This window comes from Anser brachyrhynchus (genome assembly GCF_964034855.1).
Source record: "Anser brachyrhynchus genome assembly, chromosome: 3".
Lineage (NCBI taxonomy): Eukaryota > Metazoa > Chordata > Aves > Anseriformes > Anatidae > Anser > Anser brachyrhynchus.
Genome location: NC_137696.1, coordinates 104,343,864 through 104,361,721, shown reverse-complemented (window position 1 = coordinate 104,361,721; position 17,858 = coordinate 104,343,864). Strand labels below are relative to the sequence as shown.

Below are 17,858 nucleotides of genomic sequence, written 5' to 3'. Positions count from 1 at the left end.
TGGAAGAACAGTTTTTCTCAAAAACAGAAATAATGCTGCTGTAAAAGCCATTGCCAACGAAACTGACTTTTGCTGCTTTGTTTAATGAGAAATATGGAGTTAGGGGAGGAAAATAGTAGGAAGGAAATAAAGCTGCTTTGTCATCACTTTCAGGCTGAACAATTGTAATACATCATTTAATACTCAGTCTTGCTTACTCTGGACATTGCATCAACTCTAGTGTTGGTGATAAGGTTTTAAAATGATGGTAATGGCATGAATTGCTAGGTGACCTAACTTTCATCTCTGGGATGTATGTATGGACTAACAATGTAAATCTTTGTTTCAAAACTAATGAAAATAATCTGTATACTAAAGTAACATGTTCATAAATGTAAACTATTGTTAATATATGTGAACAAAAGACCAGAGATTTTAAACAAATCTCACTCCAAACGCAGCCTGTTCAGCCAAGCAAACCTAGAGACATTACATAGTTCACTGGTTAAGCAGATATGTGTTTTCAACTGGTGGATTATGCATAGATTAAATTAGGTGTTATATTTTTATCTCACCCACTTAAGAAGAGACTTTTTCCTTTGCTTTTCATATGCTTTTTAGTGGTTGTAGGGCTTTGACATTCAGCTCGCAGAAACCTTTTCCTGGCTTGGCAGAGGTCTTATTCACATCTTGACACAGAGTAGTAAAATGAGTAGAAACTGAGCAAATGAGTATGAAAAAGGGAGGTTGAGCTCCCTCACAGTACAATTTCCACGAGTTATAGATATTCTAGTCTGAAATTCAGTGGAAACCACTGGCAGCTTGGCTAGCGTACGGTTCCTTGCAGACCTATCTCAAGATCGTTCGTCGTTGCAGTACTATAATCATGGAAGTACATTCAGACATGCGCTTTCACTGCTTGTTCATGTCATTGTTTATCTTCTCACATCTAGTTGTGGTAGTTTCACCCTGATGGTCAGCTGAGCTTCACCGTACTGCTCTCTCACTCTTTCTAAAACAAAGGAGGGAAGAAAATACAATGAAAATGGCTCAGGGGTTGAGACAAGGGCAGGGAGATTGCTCGACAATTACTGTCACGGACAAAACAGACTCAGCACCGGGAGATTAATGTAATTTATTGCCTATTGATAGCAGACTAGAACAGTGACAAACCAAATATCAAACCAAAACCACATTCCCCCTATCTACCCTCTTCTACCTCTTCCCTGTGAGCAGCGCAGAGGAACAGCAATGGGGGCTGCAGTCAGTCCCTAATGTTTTGTCTCCTCCACTCCTTCACGGTCACTCTCTGCCCCTGCTCCACGTGGGGTCCCTCCCGCAGGATGCCGTCCTTCCCGAACTGGGCCTGTGGGGGCTGCCCACAGGCAGCAGCTCTTCCAGAACTGCTCCCACACGGCTCCGTACCACGGGGTCCATCCCCCAGGAGCAAACTGCCCCAGCACGGGTCCCCCACGGGCGGCAGCTCCCCCCAGACCCCCTGCTCCTGCGTGGGCTCCTCTCCACGGGCTGCAGCTCCGGCCCGGGGCCTGCTCCTGCGGGGGCTCTCCATGGGCCGCAGCCTCCTCCAGGCCACCTCTACCGGCTCCACCGGGGGCTCCTCCACGGGCTGCAGCGTGGAGATCTGCTCCGTGTGGGACCCCTGGGCTGCAGGGGGACAGCCTGCTCCACCAGGGGCCTCTCCACAGGCCGCAGGGGAACTTCTGCTGCATGCCTGGAGCACCTCCTGCCCTCCTGCTGCACTGACCTTGGGGGCTGCAGGGCTGCTTCTCTGTCATTTTTCACTCCTCTCCCAGCTGCAGTTGCACAGCAGTTTTTTTCCCCCCTTTCTTCAGTGTGCTCTCCCAGAGGCCCACCCAGCATCGCTCCCTGGCTCAGCTCTGGCCAGCAGCGGGTCCCTTTTGGAGCTGGCTGGATCTGGCTCTGATCTGACCTGGGGCAGCTGCTGGTCTCTGCTCACAGAGGCCACCCCTGCAGCACCCATGCTTCCAAAGCTCTGGCAAGTAAGCCCAATACACCAGTTCCTCGCATATCCTTTATACCCATACAGTCACACTCCAGAGGCTCCATGCAGCTTCCCTCTCTTCTTATGAGGTGGAGGCTTCCAGGTTCCTTCTGCCCTCCCTTTGGACCCTGCAGGAGGAAAGGGTGAGGAAAGCTGTTAACACCTCTTTGCTTTCATTCTACAGTCTCTTTGCTTGCAGGGTTTTCTTTCCTCATGGATACAGAGGCAGAAACTTGAGGAGCTCTGACCTGTACCTGCAGTCAGTAGGTGGCCCAGGAAGGCACTTTGCAGCCGTCTCCCGCTGTGCTGCAGAGGAACTGGGCTGCGGGCTGAATGTCATCTGTCAGTCATCCTGTTTCCCTCCCTCCTCTTCCCTACTGGCATAGCTGTTCCTGTCACTAGGAAAAATATTTATGGTGTTTTACCTCTAAAATTCCCTGCACTGTCAAGATTAGCTGAAGTTTAATGTAATCCCTAAACCATGCTCACAGTGTGTGAGCTACTTCTCACCCTCTTAAAAAGCTTTGCTTGTTGTTCTTGCATAATTTTACTCATGAATGGTATAGCACTATAAATTGCTTGCATTTAATACCTTGCACAGTGTTTGCAGTTGCAAGCTGTTGATTTTATCTGCACATTACTCAAGCTGTGTGAATAAGCACTTTTGTGGTTGGACAATAATTTTTGTGTGACCTAGTTCTTTGGTGTTCAGATCTGATAGATTGAGCGTGTATTGAGGCAGGTCTCAACACTCATGCAGTTACCACTTAAGAGCTGACAGGGATGCAAAGCATGTTAAAAATACTTGTCAGAATGAAGACTTGGGAGATTTGTTTTCCAGTTCTGTTTTATGTGTACTGGGTGGCTTTGGGGACTTGGTTCTTTATTCAGTGAGAATAAATACGTTAAAGAATTTTAGAAACTCAGATTATCATATTCAGTAATTTACCTCTGAGAAATTACCTGTAGGTGCTTACATGATTAAAGTGCAGTTAAGATTTCTTCCTTTGCAGAGGTTAGCTTGAATAATGTCTCCTTGTGTTTATGATAATGCTCTTCACGTTGGATGATGATGATGGTCTGTCCTGACAGCACTGGTAATTAGGTTTGCTTACCCCATGTCTGACTTTAATAGTTTATGTTCTACTGATCTCAGGGTTTTATTGCTTGTCACTTAATACTATGTATATGTTTGTGCTGCTTCTTGCCTGTACTACATTGTTAATAACGTTAATAAACCTTATTTAGGGTTGTGCTGAAAAGCTACGTTGAGTACAGCTGCTCACCCTTTCGTTGATGGCTGCCAGCTAAGCTTTTGTTTCTTGAGATCATTCCTCATTTCCTATTTGCTTCAACTTCCCAACCTAGAGACCAACACTACCCTGTAAATATTTATTTAGTTTGGATCTGAGAATTTTATGAAACCTAGGGTGAACTAGGTTTGAGCAACAGTCAGTGGCTTAGGTTTTTCAGGGGCATGCGACTGTTGAGATCATGAGTTTGATTTGGCATGAAGGAACAAATGGGATCAAGACAAAATTCTGCTTTTCTTTTATGAACTTTAAATTTATCTTTAGGCATGTTTGTCTTCAGATTCCCTCCCTGAAGCTGGGTTTTGGTTCCCAAGACTACTTTTTTGGGTATTTTACTGGAATTTCAGTTGGCTATTAAAACACTCTCGTAAAAGAAAAAACAGAAAACAAACCCTACACACATGCCTTCCTGAGGTGCCTATGGAAACAGGAACAATGTGTGTAAGCAAGTCGAAAGACACAAATAGGAGTGGTGCTGTGTGGGAGCTGTCAAGTACTCTGCTTACATAACAGCATGTGCAGGAAGCTTGTAGTTCAGCATCTAAAAATCAGATCTCATCTGCTTTGTCACCGGCCTTAACGTTTGTGAAGAATTTTCCGACAGAAGGAGCTAGAGCTAAGGAGGCACTTCCCTTGTGTGCAGCTGCTGAGCTCATTTGGCATGTTCTGTACAGGGGGCAGGTTTAGGAGCAGCAGGGCAGTTGTCTTCACCCACCTTCCAGTGAAAGCTAAGTGTTTAATGACAAAGGTTTTTGCAAAGGGAAGGGGTGTACTGTTTAGCAATGGGCATTAGTATTAATTGCTAAATAAACGACAGTATTCCCAGTATTCGTAATCTTTTTGCCAACTCTGTTGATCGGTTCTCAAACAGATGGCTTATGTCTGTAAATGTCACGTGAAAGTCTTCTTTTTCTACTTGCATCAAGAAAATTAGTTCCACTAGACCATCTTAGGGGGAATGTTTTTTTCTCTGTTTTTCTTGATCTCTTACCCAGAGCAGCTATAAAGGGTTTGCCCTGTGTATTTTGCATCCCAGTGTATCTGTAAGAGCAGGGTCCCATACCAATGTAGGGGAAGAATTTCTGAATTGCAGTAATTGGACCTTATTAATGCTTTCTGGCTTTCCTTCTTTAAATCAATTCTCAAGATTCTCAGAGAACAGGGAACTATTTTACTTCTGATGTGATTCTCTCTCCATTCTTGTCCTTCTTGAAGGTTGGCCATCAAGAACTGAGCAATGTGATGCTCTCAGCCCACTGTTCCTTTATGAGAAATAAGTGAAAAATTTTCCAGGATAGTCACAAAGTCACATTTAAAACAAAACAGTGGGACAGTTCTGATAGCACTGAAATAGTTTTAAATATATTATTGCTGCATCATCATCGTTAACAAGTTCAGGCTAAACTGTCTCAGACATCTGTCCAATTTATTATGAGGTGATCAAGAACTCATCTGTTATCATGATGATTTGCTTTCCAGCCCAGTGCACAAATTTCTCAGTGTTAATGTAGACTTAAATGTTGTGGAAGAGGCCTATTTTTTGTTATTTGTTCTGAGTGCATGGTTCTATACGATTACCAGTTTGTTATGCCTTCCTCAGACACAGCAACTTTTAAAGTTACCTCCCACATATATAACTTCTCCTCAGATCCCGGATGATTTTTATGCTCAAGATGAGGATTGAATCTTTTCCAAATTTCTTTCCTTCATAACACTTGACGTTTCAGTATGCTGCCTGGATACACACAGATGGCTCAGTGGGAGGAAGCAATTTGAGTGCACTCAGCCTCAAAGACCAAATCACAAATGGCAAGTCAGATTTGGGATTTATCAGCCTTTCAGCGTAGTCTGTAAATCTGGCACGTTCTTCAAGTGTACCATTAACTTTGTGTTGCCCCTCAAGAAAGCTGCAACTATAGTTGGGAAAATAGCCTTTCTCTGGCTTTGTTACGTGAGTATTCATGAACTTCCATTCTGTATCCTGCATAGTCTGACTTCAGGGCTCTGCATCTATCAGTTGAAGTAATCTCTCTCAGGACCTTGAATTTCTCTGATGCATCAGTTCTCAATTCATCTCAATGTGTTTTGTGTTTTTTTTTTTTCAAAGCACATTGTATTGACGTGTTGTGTTTTTTGAACCATATAGGGGAAAAGGTCATTACTATAATCGTACTCAAAGCAGATCTTGTCAATATCGGTTACTCTGCAGTAAAAGAGATACCCAGGAGTTGGACTCGATGATCCTTGTGGGTCCCTTCCAGCTCAGGATGTTCTGTGATTCTGTGTGTATCTGTTAACCATCTTTGGCTTAATACGACACACAGTTCAGAAATATTTTCAAGAATACTTGTAATTTTGAGACTATACTTAATGAAGCTTTTATTTTATTTATATGCCATTTGGATTTATGTGATATTACTTTGAAGAATCCCCCTAACTAGCAATTAAACAGGAGTTTGGAATTGGAAAGGACCACCTGAGCCATTATGTCTGCTTACCCAGTCATTGATGCTTAATTTATAGGTATCTGCATCTACTCTAGGCTTTGTAACTTTTTTTTTTCCCCAATATAGCAGCATAAATCTGTCATAAATTACTAAGTCACAATTGAGAATCACAACACAGCAAAAGCTTGTGGAAGAATGCGTACAAGTAACACATCACCACACTAAATAAATCTGTCCCTTAGTAATTCTTTGAGAGCCAGAATGGGGCGTGCTCCGTTCGGGATTAAAATACCCAATATGCTCATGGTGCCCGTGAGAATTGAAAATTTAGAGGAACCGCATAGACGGCGATCCCCAGGGAGCGGCTGCGCTGCCGGTACCCATTAAGGCAGCTGCTGCTGTGCTGGCTGTGCGCTGGAAGAGCCGCAGCTGCTGGCTCTGCTCCCGAGGCAAACAGCGTGCGGCCAGAGCTCTGCCGTGCCGTGCACAGGGGGCAGATAGGGCTTGTGGCAGGAAGGTCGGCTGCTTTGGGAAGGGAAAACCTCCAATGCTGCGAGAGTTGTGAATTCAGCTCCTGTTTCCTCTTGGTCCCAAAGCGTGGCATAGATCCTCTAAATAAAGATGGTAAGGGATTGTTTCCCCCTCTGCCCACACCCAAGATACTTCTACGTGTGTATTTATGCACAGCCTTCCAAATCCTAATTTTGCCTGAGCCAAACTAAGCAGACTTTAACCACACCCAGGGAGTTTCCTGCAGGCTTTGTAAATGGTTTGATGTAAATGGGCTAAAATAGCTTCTGCTACAGTTACAGGAATTACTTCAGATCAGGCAAAACTGGTGAGTTTAAAGCTGTGGTCCTGAGCATAAGACTGAGATGGGAGCAGGTAGAAGTGTTTAGTATTATATTCAAATCACAGAATATCCCGAGTTGGAAGGGACCCTAAAGGATCATTGAGTCCAGCTCCTTGGACTCAATATCTATATGTGGGCTATATCTCAACTAATGATCAGTTGTTTTAATAAAGCATTCCTGCCACCCCAGTTTTACTTAGAGCAAAAATGAATTTAAATGTTAACCTCCTTTCTTCCCTCTAAAATAAGTGGCAGGTTTTTCCCTTAAATCTGTCCTGAATACCTTTCAAAATAATGCTGAGCAAGGAGCATGATTTTTTTTTTTGCGTGAATTCCTGGTTTTTGGCACTAAACTTGCCTGTTGCAGGGAGGCACGAATTCCTCTGGTAAGATCTTAGCAACAAAGGAGTTGATGAAAAAAATTCCTGCTAACTTGCATGTGGCCAAGATTTCACCCTTGGTCTGTAGGCGGAATGCAAAAAGCTTTGCCTCCGAAGCCATACACAGGGTTATTGGCTACAGCGCACGGCATTTTCTCCTAACTCCATTCTGCATGACACGTAGGATGTGTAGAGCTGGGAAGAACTTTCTCTAGATTCCTGCTTTTTTCCACATCGGGAAAAAAAATGTTTTGGAACTTGATAATTAGCAAGAGTGGCTTAGAAATGGGAAGGAAATGACTTTATCGTTTGTAAAACTTTTCAAAGTACAAAAAAACCACCCCCACACAACAGCGTATCATCTGCTTTGGAATGAAGCCAAGAGTTTATCTGTGCTCTCTGTGGAAAAAAGAAAGAGCAAACACCCACCCAAACCAGCCAACAATCTAACAGTCAGGGAACATGTGGAGGCTGAAGTGGGCAAACCTTTGGCTCTGACCTGAGGAAACACATCTGATGAACAGACTGCAGTTCTCCCCATCACGGTCACCACCTACTTCACCCAGGAAAAACACTCAGACAACTCTCAGCTAAATCAACTGATAGTTAATACATTGTTAGCCACCAAGGATCCAAGTAAGCTAATCCTATTTTAAAATTCATTATGAGTAACCCTTACAGGACCTGATGCAGAGATGAAGTTGCTGTAACTTGTAACTCAATATCTAGGCACAGATCAAGTGGTAAATTCTGAGAAGATTCTTTTCTGAAGTTTATATTGTTAATGATCTCAGTTATTTTTCCCTGTTTCAGTTTGTGCCTACTAAGGACCTTCAGGGAGAAGCGATGATAGCCACGTCTATTGATCTCTTCCTTGGCTGACCATTAAAATTTCTTCTAATGTGACCATTTGTCATGCATGAATATCAGAGGATGGAGTCAGGCTCTCTTTAATTATTGATTGGTTTGGTTTTTGGCTTTCTTTTCTGTGCTAAGAACTTGGTCTTTAATGAATGAGCCTAAACTGACTTCCGTTTGGCTTTTCTAAATGGCATCATTTCATATGCCAGGTTAGTTTATTTGTGTTGACATTCTCATTGCTTCCTTTTTAATCTTGATTTATTAAAATTGTATAAAATATGCATGATGCAAACAAAATAGATGGCAAATAGTGAAGGGAATTGAAGCTTTATGCCTTACTCTTAATGGTGGAACTAGGATATCTATAAAAGCATTTGAAGCTCCAGGAAGAGGACTGGAGAGGACAGCTGCTTCCAGGTGTGGTGGATGTAGATGCTGCACAAGGGAAGTCAGTCAGTGTAAGTAGTTAAAGCTTGCTTTATGGCCTTAGTTGAAGACTATGGCACAAAGTCCTGCAGTATCTAAGAGCTGCCAGATTGCTTGCTCGCTGCCTGATTTGTTGCAAGTTAGTGTCCTGTCTCTGACCTGCTTTCGGTAATAAAACGAAATCTCAGGTAACTCTGTCTTTATGAGGCTGCAAAGAGTGATCCTGGCTTTTAAACTTTAGTAATAGCGTAGCTGAAATTCCCTCGAGTGAAAATATCCATCCTATACAAGTGAATTCTCACAAACTTTCGGCTTTTCACAGCGTGGCAGTTTTAAATTCTCTCTTGGATCAGACCCACAAGTATAAATTTTGGAAATATCTGTGGTAGGTTTTTCAGTGCAGCAGTTTGGTTTGTTTGACTGTGGGATTTATAAATGACAGGTAAGCGAATGGACTGCTGCCAGAAGCTCAGCTAACTGCCAATTACTTACAATCACTCTAAATTTTGTTTTGCAGAAGCTAACTTTTTGTTACAGAAATCTGGGGCTAGAATGGTTTCATTTGTGTTCTTCACAATGACAAACATGTTACCATGGCTTCCAGCCAGATTTTACCAGACTTCTAACACGGACCAGTCCTTTTCTTTACAAGTAGCCCCACTGAAATCAACAATTTGATGTGTCTAGGAACTAGCGATTCTGGTGCTTAATAATTTATAATTACTGTAGACATTAGTTAGTAAAAGGTTTTAAGCTAGCAGAAGAGGGATATAAGGAGAAAAGAGTTTACAATTTTCAGATATTGGTTTTCTCAAGGATTTGGATTGCAGAAAGTGAAAATACAGCTTAATGAAAGTATACAGTCTGCTATTCCAGAAAAGTATTAAGTTTTTGTTTTAAACGAATCATTTCTCAGCTGAAGGTAATCTTAAAAACTCTTCCTCTGAGGTCTACTTTGGAATTATTTCTTTTCGTTGCATACAATGAATGTAACAATCTTTTCTTACAGGCTGATTTGTTTGTGAGGATAAGAAAGACTATATTGTGCTTTTAATTAACATTCAGAATAGCAAAGGAGGGTGGATGAAAGTTGCATCTATTCTCTGGTTGGGTAACTAGTAGTAAGTGCAGTCATTCCCCTGCTTAGTGCTCAAGGGCAATACTCCAAAATCCTTTCATTTGTTCAATTTGCCAGAACATCTGAAGGCAAGGGAATAACTTGCAATTTTCTGGGCACACATAACATCTTCAGTTTATGTTGCGCTTTCCTGCAGTGGAGAATTCATAGGTAAAGTAACCTGTAACGTTTTCCTTAGGCCTTGTAATTTTACCCTCCAAGAGCATCTTCGTGGTCTGCAGTCCTAGGAATAATATCCATGTAATCCTTGTGCAATGAGTGTTTGGCACTACTTTCAGGCAGAAGCTGTCTATAGACTGGGCATACGTAGCCAGAATTATGTTTAAATCGTGTTCTTGCCAGCGCAGGGTTGAAATCCTTCTGCTCAGGGTAGTTTGCTGCCCATAGACTAGCTTCCAAAACTGTGGCTTGGTAAAGGAGCCATAGTTCAGATAACACACTGCATGAGCTAAATAATCTGCAGGGGGTTCCTGGGAAAAGTAATCCAGCCTGATTCCTGTCATTCAGCTAACGGGAGACATGCTGCCTCTGTATGAGTCAGGGTGTGGGGTTTTGGGGGAGAGGGAGAGTGTTGTTTCTGCAAGAGCTGTGTAGCCATCCTTCTAGCACGTCTGGGAGTCAAGGTGCTAGCAGGGCTTTGAAAACATTGTGCATAGAAATAGGCAGTTTATTCCACTAGTCAGAATATTTTTCTGAGTCAGTGTTACTCTGTGAACATGCATACTTTTTGATGGCTAGAGCAAAATATTGATGCTGCTAAGACTTGGTGCTGTTTTCACATCAGCTCCTTTCTCACTTTAGCACGATTGCAGTAACGTTTCAAGTGGTTCAGTGAAATTGCAGGTTCATGCTAGAGTTGGGATGTGGGCATATGATCCTGCATTCTCTTGCTCTCAAGATAAAACAAGCTTTGAGTTTTAAACCATCATAGTGAAGGCTACAAATAATTTTTTTTGCTTCATCACATGATGAAAAGCAATGTTCGTGAGGGATGTTCAAACTAATGTGTAACAGCAAATTTGGTGGTCGGTGCTAAGCAAAAATTCAGTATTACCTAGAGGTTTGGGAGCCAGTGAAGCTTTGATATTTGTCACAATTCTCATGCATGCTTTAAAGCTACAGATGATGCTCTTCTTCCTAATAGATGAGCAAACTGAAAAAGACAACTAATGAACAATCAGCTGAACTGAAAGGAAATGGCTGTGGTAACACCTGTGTATATGCGAAGCTAGCATACAATAACATATACTACTACCTGTAATTTCCAATGACGCATTTTACAATTATCTGTCATTAAGAATACTGGAAGCACCTGGAGCAACAAAATGAAATGGCTATGATAACTAAAACAATGAAGAACCTACCTGCACATTGATGCATTAGTTGTTTTTACAATCTAGGGAGAGCAAAGCCTATTTAGATAAGCCTAATTTTCTTAGTGTTAAGAAATAATGATATATGTTAATACTGTTATCTTTGCCGTGCTTTTATCCTTTAACTGCAAATTACCTCTTTTTATTACATATAACCTTCTGTTCTTATTCATTTTAGACAAGCTGTATATGGGACCAGGGCAACTATACCATGATCTGCAGAACCTTTTGCATGACTTGAATGTAGTTGGTCAAATTAGTCAATTAATAAGCAGCCTTAAAGGAAACTATCAGGTAACAAACAAAGCTGGCTTTATTTTCCAAATAAGTTCCTGTTGTAAAGTAGCATAATTGTTTTTCCCTAGGGTCTGTGCAAGACCTTATGTAATTCTCTCTGTAAAGAAATCATGTTTAGCTCCAGTAATTCATTTGCTTTTGAATGTTTAGCGTTATAAGTAGATTACAACTGTCTTTCTAATATTGATTTACTTTATTGTTTTTAAGTGTAGGTGGATACTACAGTTGTCTGCATTTCCTCAGTAGCTGATAAGCTTATATGGAAACAGAATTAGGTTTTGATCTTAATAAATTGGATTCTTACAGTTAGACAGTGTAGTAGGAGGGTGGTTTTTTGGAGGAAGCTCTTGATGCTCATACAAGCTTATAATCCTAGCTTTCAGGGTGGAATTGTGTTTTTAAAACTGAGTGCAAATCACAAAAATATTAATGGATTTTCAGAGGAATTTTGAAAGCAATTTGCTTTGATTTTTGTTCACATCCCTTTCATATAGCTTTTATTCTGGCAAGCAGATACAGCACGTTAACACTGAATTTCAGAATGTGTTCTCCATTCTCCACATTCTTAAGACTTAATAAATAAAAATTGCTTTCTTCTTTGCCTTCTGTTTTATATGTTTTATGTATGCTTAAACACATTTTAAAACTCCTACTTGCCACTGTAGGCTGTAAATAAATGTATGTGAGTATGTATATGAAAATTGAGTTTCTTGGGCTATCTTACCTTCAGAATCGAGGGCATTAAATAAAACACAAAACTTTGTGAAAATGTGTACTGTGAAGGAAGTTTTTGGAAGCAGTACATTTGGACAAAATTTCACCAGGATTTGGAGGTGAATTTCAGCTGCATTATTGGAAGTATGTATATCACAGATACTATAGGAATTTCACGTGCTAAAATATACGAAACCTCTCCACCTATGCTGCCAGTCAGACCCAACTACCTTTTAAACACTAAAAATGGGATCAATGTTTCCAGGTTGACACACGTAAAATAATTAGGACAGTTTAGATGAGGTCAGCTTCTTTATTTTTAAAAGATACTTGAATTTTTGTAAAATTCTGACTATTGGCATTTCATGTGCTCTTGTGTATAAATAGCTCGTTACTATTGATGCTTTCAGCGTCACTCAGATCTGCTTGCCCTCTGTGACTGAACACTGAGGTTGCAGAGGGTGGTTGTTTCAGCATCCTATCCAAGCAGATTGCAACTACACAGAGAGCTTTCATGATGGCTGTGTAAAAATACTTTTGCTTCAAAGATTTGGAAAAAAAAAAAAAATATATTGGAAGTATGATTTATAGAGGTTTTCTTGAGAACAGAAGTTTCTTTAGAAACATTTGAAAATTTGTGGGTTCTTTGTAACTATTCATTGAAATGAAGTAAAAGGGTTGTGCGTGCAATAGATGTAAATTCACATTTCTTAATCTGACAAATGCTTGGGAACATAATTTATGTATCATCAAACTCTGAACAGTGTGAGAGTAAATCATCAGGTAAAATATGTTGATATTTTTACAGATATTTTTGAAATGTGTTTACAAATCTGGCTAAATTATCTGTGATTAAAATGAGACCCAGGTGCCAGGAACTGTTTGCTGATATGTGGAGATTACCTTAGTTAGCTTATTGGAAATAGGTCAGTAAGTGGCTGTTGAACCTTACCATTTTTTTATTCTTTCAGAACTTAAACCAATTAGTAGCCCATGACTGGACCTCAGGTTTACAAAAACTGATCTTGAAAAAAGAAGATGAAATCAGAGCGGCGGATCGCTGTAGAATTCAGCTGCAGCTTCCAGGAAAACAGGACAAGTCAGTAGTAACCTTATTTGCAAAACTTTCTAAGTGGGCAGAGATGTACCAGGGAGGATTTGGGAGTCTTTAGGTCTTCCTGTTCCTCTCTCTGTATGGTTAGCCTCTCACTTCTGCTGTCATGCCACAGTGTTGGCAATTTGCATGTTGCAGGACAGCACTGTACTTTTTCTCTTATTCCTCAACCTTATGCTCTTGATGCAAGATGAACTTAGGAGTTACGGCAATGACAGTTAACAGGGAATAGACCGTGTTATTTCGATTCACCAAGGAGGATTGTTCTTTTCATACCATTTCATGTGAAGGGTGGGAACAGGGGCATATGGCATATCATGGCCTGCATAGTCTCTGTTTCTATCAGAGCTGTGTCTTTGTCTAAGTATTAGAAAATAATGGAATTTCTTTTTGCTCAACATTTCTAGCCTTGACTGTATCTCATAGTGCATTTAGAATGGCCTGTTTTTGTGTGGTTTTTTGTTAGTTTTTAATTTTTTATTATTCATTTATTTATTTATTTGTCTTGCAGGTCTGGGCGGCCTACTTTCTTTACAGCTGTATTCAATACATTTACCCCTGCCATCAAACAATCATGGATCAACAATTTACAAATGGCTAAACTAGCCCTTGGTAATTCTTAGTTACTTACATTTCCTGACAAGATAGTTCTCAATGTACGGTGCAATTTTTTTCTTAGATTTTTTGGGGCAAAATTCTATCTGCAGATGTTAAAATTTTAATAAAGTAGATAGTAGAGATTTTGTATCATTACAGATTAATGATGATCTAGGCATCAGGGATCCATTAGGACACATTAGGATCTGGATGTCATTGTCAAAGAATATAATTTCTACAGTATTTTAATGAAATCTATGATAAACATTTCTAATTGGTATATCTACATCAAAACAAAACATACTACAAGACAGACAGTTGAGAAATTTACTTCATTGTAAATTTATTTTTTCAGATCTTACAAACTTTTCAACCATATGCCTTTCAGTTCAAATTCCTGTGTTTTAGCTCAAAAATGATTTTAGCTAGGAAATGGCAGTAAAGCTGTTGGGTTCGTGTTTAGCATTCTGAGCGTGAAATAACATTTATGCAATTTTAATAAAACATTTCTCTAGTTGGATACATGAAGCAAGTTTTTATTTTGAGGCCAGGGTCAGTTTTTAGTATAAACTTTTACTCTTCACTAAAGAAATTATCACTAACAAGTGTGATCTAAGTGGGAGCAATAAAGAATGTGCTGTCCTGTGTGGTTAATAGTTTCCTGTGTTTCCACAGGGCGCTTAAGTTTCAAAAGTTACCTGGGATGTTGAATGTCTAAGTTGAGAAACATCAAGGATATGCAAAATAGAAAGCAACTTTTGCCAGCATTTCCTCAAAATATGGTACTTCCATGATGTTTCACTGAGGGCAGACAAAATAATCAAAACAGGAAGGGAAAGTGGACACCTCCATAATTGCAGAATGTGGATCCTTGTAATTATGATGAATATTAGATGGTAGTAATGTAACTTTATACCAATAAAAGTATATATGTCATGAGAAGAGTCTGGTCATTATTAACCAATTCTAGGAGAATTATTTTTTAGTTCTGTAGAGAGGTGTAAGCGATTATTCAGTAAAAGTATTGTGTATTTTTGTTGTTTTTTCTTTCCATTACAGCGGAGGATAACCTGCTAGGTTGGTTCTGTGTAGAAGATGATGGGAATCAAATCAAAAAGGAGAAACATCCTCTCCTTGTTAGACACATGCCAGTGATGATGGCTAAGCAACAGGAATTTAAGGTGAACAGAACTGATATGCAAAATTACAATTGCCTTTCTTCAGTGATATTTCTTCTAAGGAATACTATATTGTAAATATATATATTAGTTCCCTTAATTTACAAAGTTATTCTTGGATGTAAGACCAATAGCAATATAAGGTCCAAGAGGGTCACAGGAATGAACAATACCTGCAGTATTCGAGACTTCAGAGAACATAGTATTTAGTTTTATATGATACGAAATTTATTTTCAGCTCATCACTTAATGAAAGCAAAATTGGTAGGAGTTTTGAACTTATCTTGAGGTTTCCAAATGTTTATTTGAAGCTCCAAAGTAAACCTCAGCTTGCAATCAGGGCAGCAAACTGGTCTCCATGTTAGCTGTCCTGTACTGGTGTAACTATGCTGATTCCTGCTCAAATTTCTAATCTGAATTAATGCACAGAGTATAAATTTTAAAATATTTTTTAAAATTATGTGTTATGGGGTCTTATATAAAAAGTAGTCCTGTTCTGAAAGGTGATGCAGAAATTGTCTTGATGGCACATTTTCTAATGTAATCTGCTGGAAGTCATATTGACCACTGACTTTAATGATGAAAATAAATACAACATGTCAAAGCTAGTAGATGAAAGGGTGCTGGATACTCTTTTTTCCTGTGCATCAGCAGGATTTCTATTGAGTATCAGTTAGTTAGGCTTGTACAAAGACACCAATGGAGATAAAATAATGTATGTGTGGCCAGAATGACAGTGTTAACGTTATAACATGAGTACTGCTTGAAGCCTGAATAAGTCTGTAGATTCTTGTTGCTTGGACAGTCTAAACAGGAAAGAAGTTTATCTGACAGCTTCACTTCGAGCATGAGTATGCAGGGCTGGATGTTAAGGGGCAAATTGCTACCTGGACATGCATTCGAAATGTATAGCAATTCTAAATGGAGTCATGCCTATTATCCTGTTTTATCAGAGCAGAGCTGCACTTTACAGCAACCAGTCTGCTGAAAGTCTCCAGTCTCCTGTACAGCTGCAGTCATTCATATCTCACTAAAACCTAAGATTTATCTGTATTGAATACTTTCTAATGTCACCATAGGTAAATAACCAAAAGAATTGATTTTTTTTTTTAAGGAAATGTAAAATACTTACGTTTCCTTACTGCTAGGCATTTGCAAGTTCTGTAGGTCCATGCCAACTATCTTGAAGGCCCAGGTTCAATCCCTGTAATCAAGTTACAAGAGAATCTGTTTGTTTTGGAAGGAGGGAAAGGTTAGTTGCCCATACAGCTGTGTAATGGTCTTTGCTATGGTCACCTCAGCAGAAGACAGCGCATGGCAGAGTTTGCCTGAGCTTCAGGTCAGCTCTACCAGTTTTACAGCTCCTAAAGAGAACATACAAGCCCAGCTGTTAATATTGATGCTCTTAAGGCCTTGATATTACTGGATGAAATCATCTAAGTATTACTTATGCTTCTGCTGCAGTTTGGATGTAGGCCTACAGGTGGGGTAGGAAGAGCCCTTTGCTTGGCTGACCCTGCTCTTAGCATGCCCAGGCTGTAGTACAGGGAGTCTGCAACTTCCATCAGAGCAAATTTACACCCCACACCATCATTCTCTAAAGGGCTTCAGTCAAGATGGAGAGCTAAACTGCCAGTATTTGACTGAAAAACATCATCGGTTTTGAGTAAGACACGAAGTGGCATAGAGAGGTAACAAACAGCCCAAGAAATACCCAAGCAGCAGAATTCTTATTTCTTTAGTGATGTAATTAGCTGTCACAGTTACAGAAAATCAAATCACCATTGTGAGTGGATAGTTTCAGTGTTTTTTAAATGAGACATGCTTAAGACTGGCATAGATACTTCTTTGCTTCTTTTTCTGATCTTTCTGTCTTATCCGTGTAGTATATTGCTTTGGTGAATACATACCATTATTTTTACTACTGCTAGTCACTTGGTGATGCCTGCTGACTTCATGGAGAAGTGTGAAATTGTGAAACACTTTTGAAAATTAAATAAAGTGGGAATTTAGAACTCTAACTTATGCCCACTCTTGTTTCCTTATTTTTTTTTCTAAATTATTCATTGTACTGAGATGATGATGCAAGGTTCTGTTGAAGTGTATAAGTTAATACTAACCAAATAGTGTGCAGAACCATGAGCAATATAATCATAGTGTCATTGGTGTCTGAGACAATAACGTTAGCGTGAATTGTAGAGGATCTTGTCTAGAAACATAATATCACACCTCATCAGGAACCTTTTACTCTGTATGCTATTATGAATTGCTTGAATATATTTTAAAGTGTTTACATAAACTTTGTGCAGCTCTTCCATGGATATTAGGGAAATCAGGGAAAATAGAAATCCATGACTGCTCATAAAAATGCCTTTTTCAGAGGCTATGTATTGGTGCTTGAATGATTTTCTGAGGTGGGACAGACTTGCATAGATCTTGAGTCTGGTGTAGCTTTCAGGTTTTTTTCATTTTCTTTTTAAATGGCCTGAATGATAAAATCATGAGTGTGGTTATTACTTCACTGACAGTGATATGATGACATGCAGTTGGGAGTGAGTGAGAGTATTTTGGAGCATAGCATTATCATTCAAAATAAGTAGAACACCTGGAGAAATAATCTGAAAAAACAGAAATAATGAGGATGATAGTTACTAGGACAGGCACGTGTTAGGTATGCTCAGGTAGAAATAAGCAGCTTCACAAGTTGATATTGAGGAAGTGGTTGAGTAGAAAGTCTGTAAAAGTAATTTTTAATAAACCAACAATGCAAAAATTGGTTAAGAATGTAATATTGTTACAAAGAGCAAATAACCAATGGGTTCACACAGAGTTCGTAAAAGGTACTCATTATGTAGTGTTACTAATGGTTCATCTAGAACAGTGTGTTCAGTTCTAGAAAGTTTTGCACTTTCAAATATTCAGAGCTGATGGGGAGATGCCAGTTCTAAAGCAGGAATCATAATCAAGAATTTTATAAACTAATTATAAAATAAAAACAAGATTTGTATAAATAGTTGAATGATTTAAGCGGAAATGTTCATTTAGCATAAAGAAGAAACTCAGGAGGTTCATAACATATGGCAGCCTTATTTATAAAAGAACACTGCTGAGGTGAAGGAAATATGTAGTGGCTAACATGGGAAGTAAAGGCTAGCAATTACATAA

At 39.5% G+C, this 17,858-nt stretch overlaps 1 protein-coding gene and 1 long non-coding RNA gene across 11 annotated transcripts in view; both read left to right on the top strand.

Moving 5' to 3' along the window:
* ARHGEF10 (Rho guanine nucleotide exchange factor 10) overlaps window positions 1–17,858 on the top strand; it is a 121,176-nt gene that overhangs the window by 66,402 nt on the left and 36,916 nt on the right. For all 10 annotated transcript variants that reach the window (XM_080587746.1, XM_080587748.1, XM_080587747.1 and 7 more), the window contains 4 exons: window positions 10,972–11,087; window positions 12,776–12,903; window positions 13,430–13,530; window positions 14,575–14,696. In XM_080587746.1, coding sequence (XP_080443872.1) covers window positions 10,972–11,087; window positions 12,776–12,903; window positions 13,430–13,530; window positions 14,575–14,696 — 467 coding nt within the window. The remainder of the gene's footprint in view (window positions 1–10,971; window positions 11,088–12,775; window positions 12,904–13,429; window positions 13,531–14,574; window positions 14,697–17,858) is intronic.
* Window positions 7,509–8,005, top strand: LOC308193263. The gene is made up of 2 exons (XR_013949502.1): window positions 7,509–7,631; window positions 7,809–8,005. It is a non-coding gene; the product is annotated as an uncharacterized lncRNA (long non-coding RNA).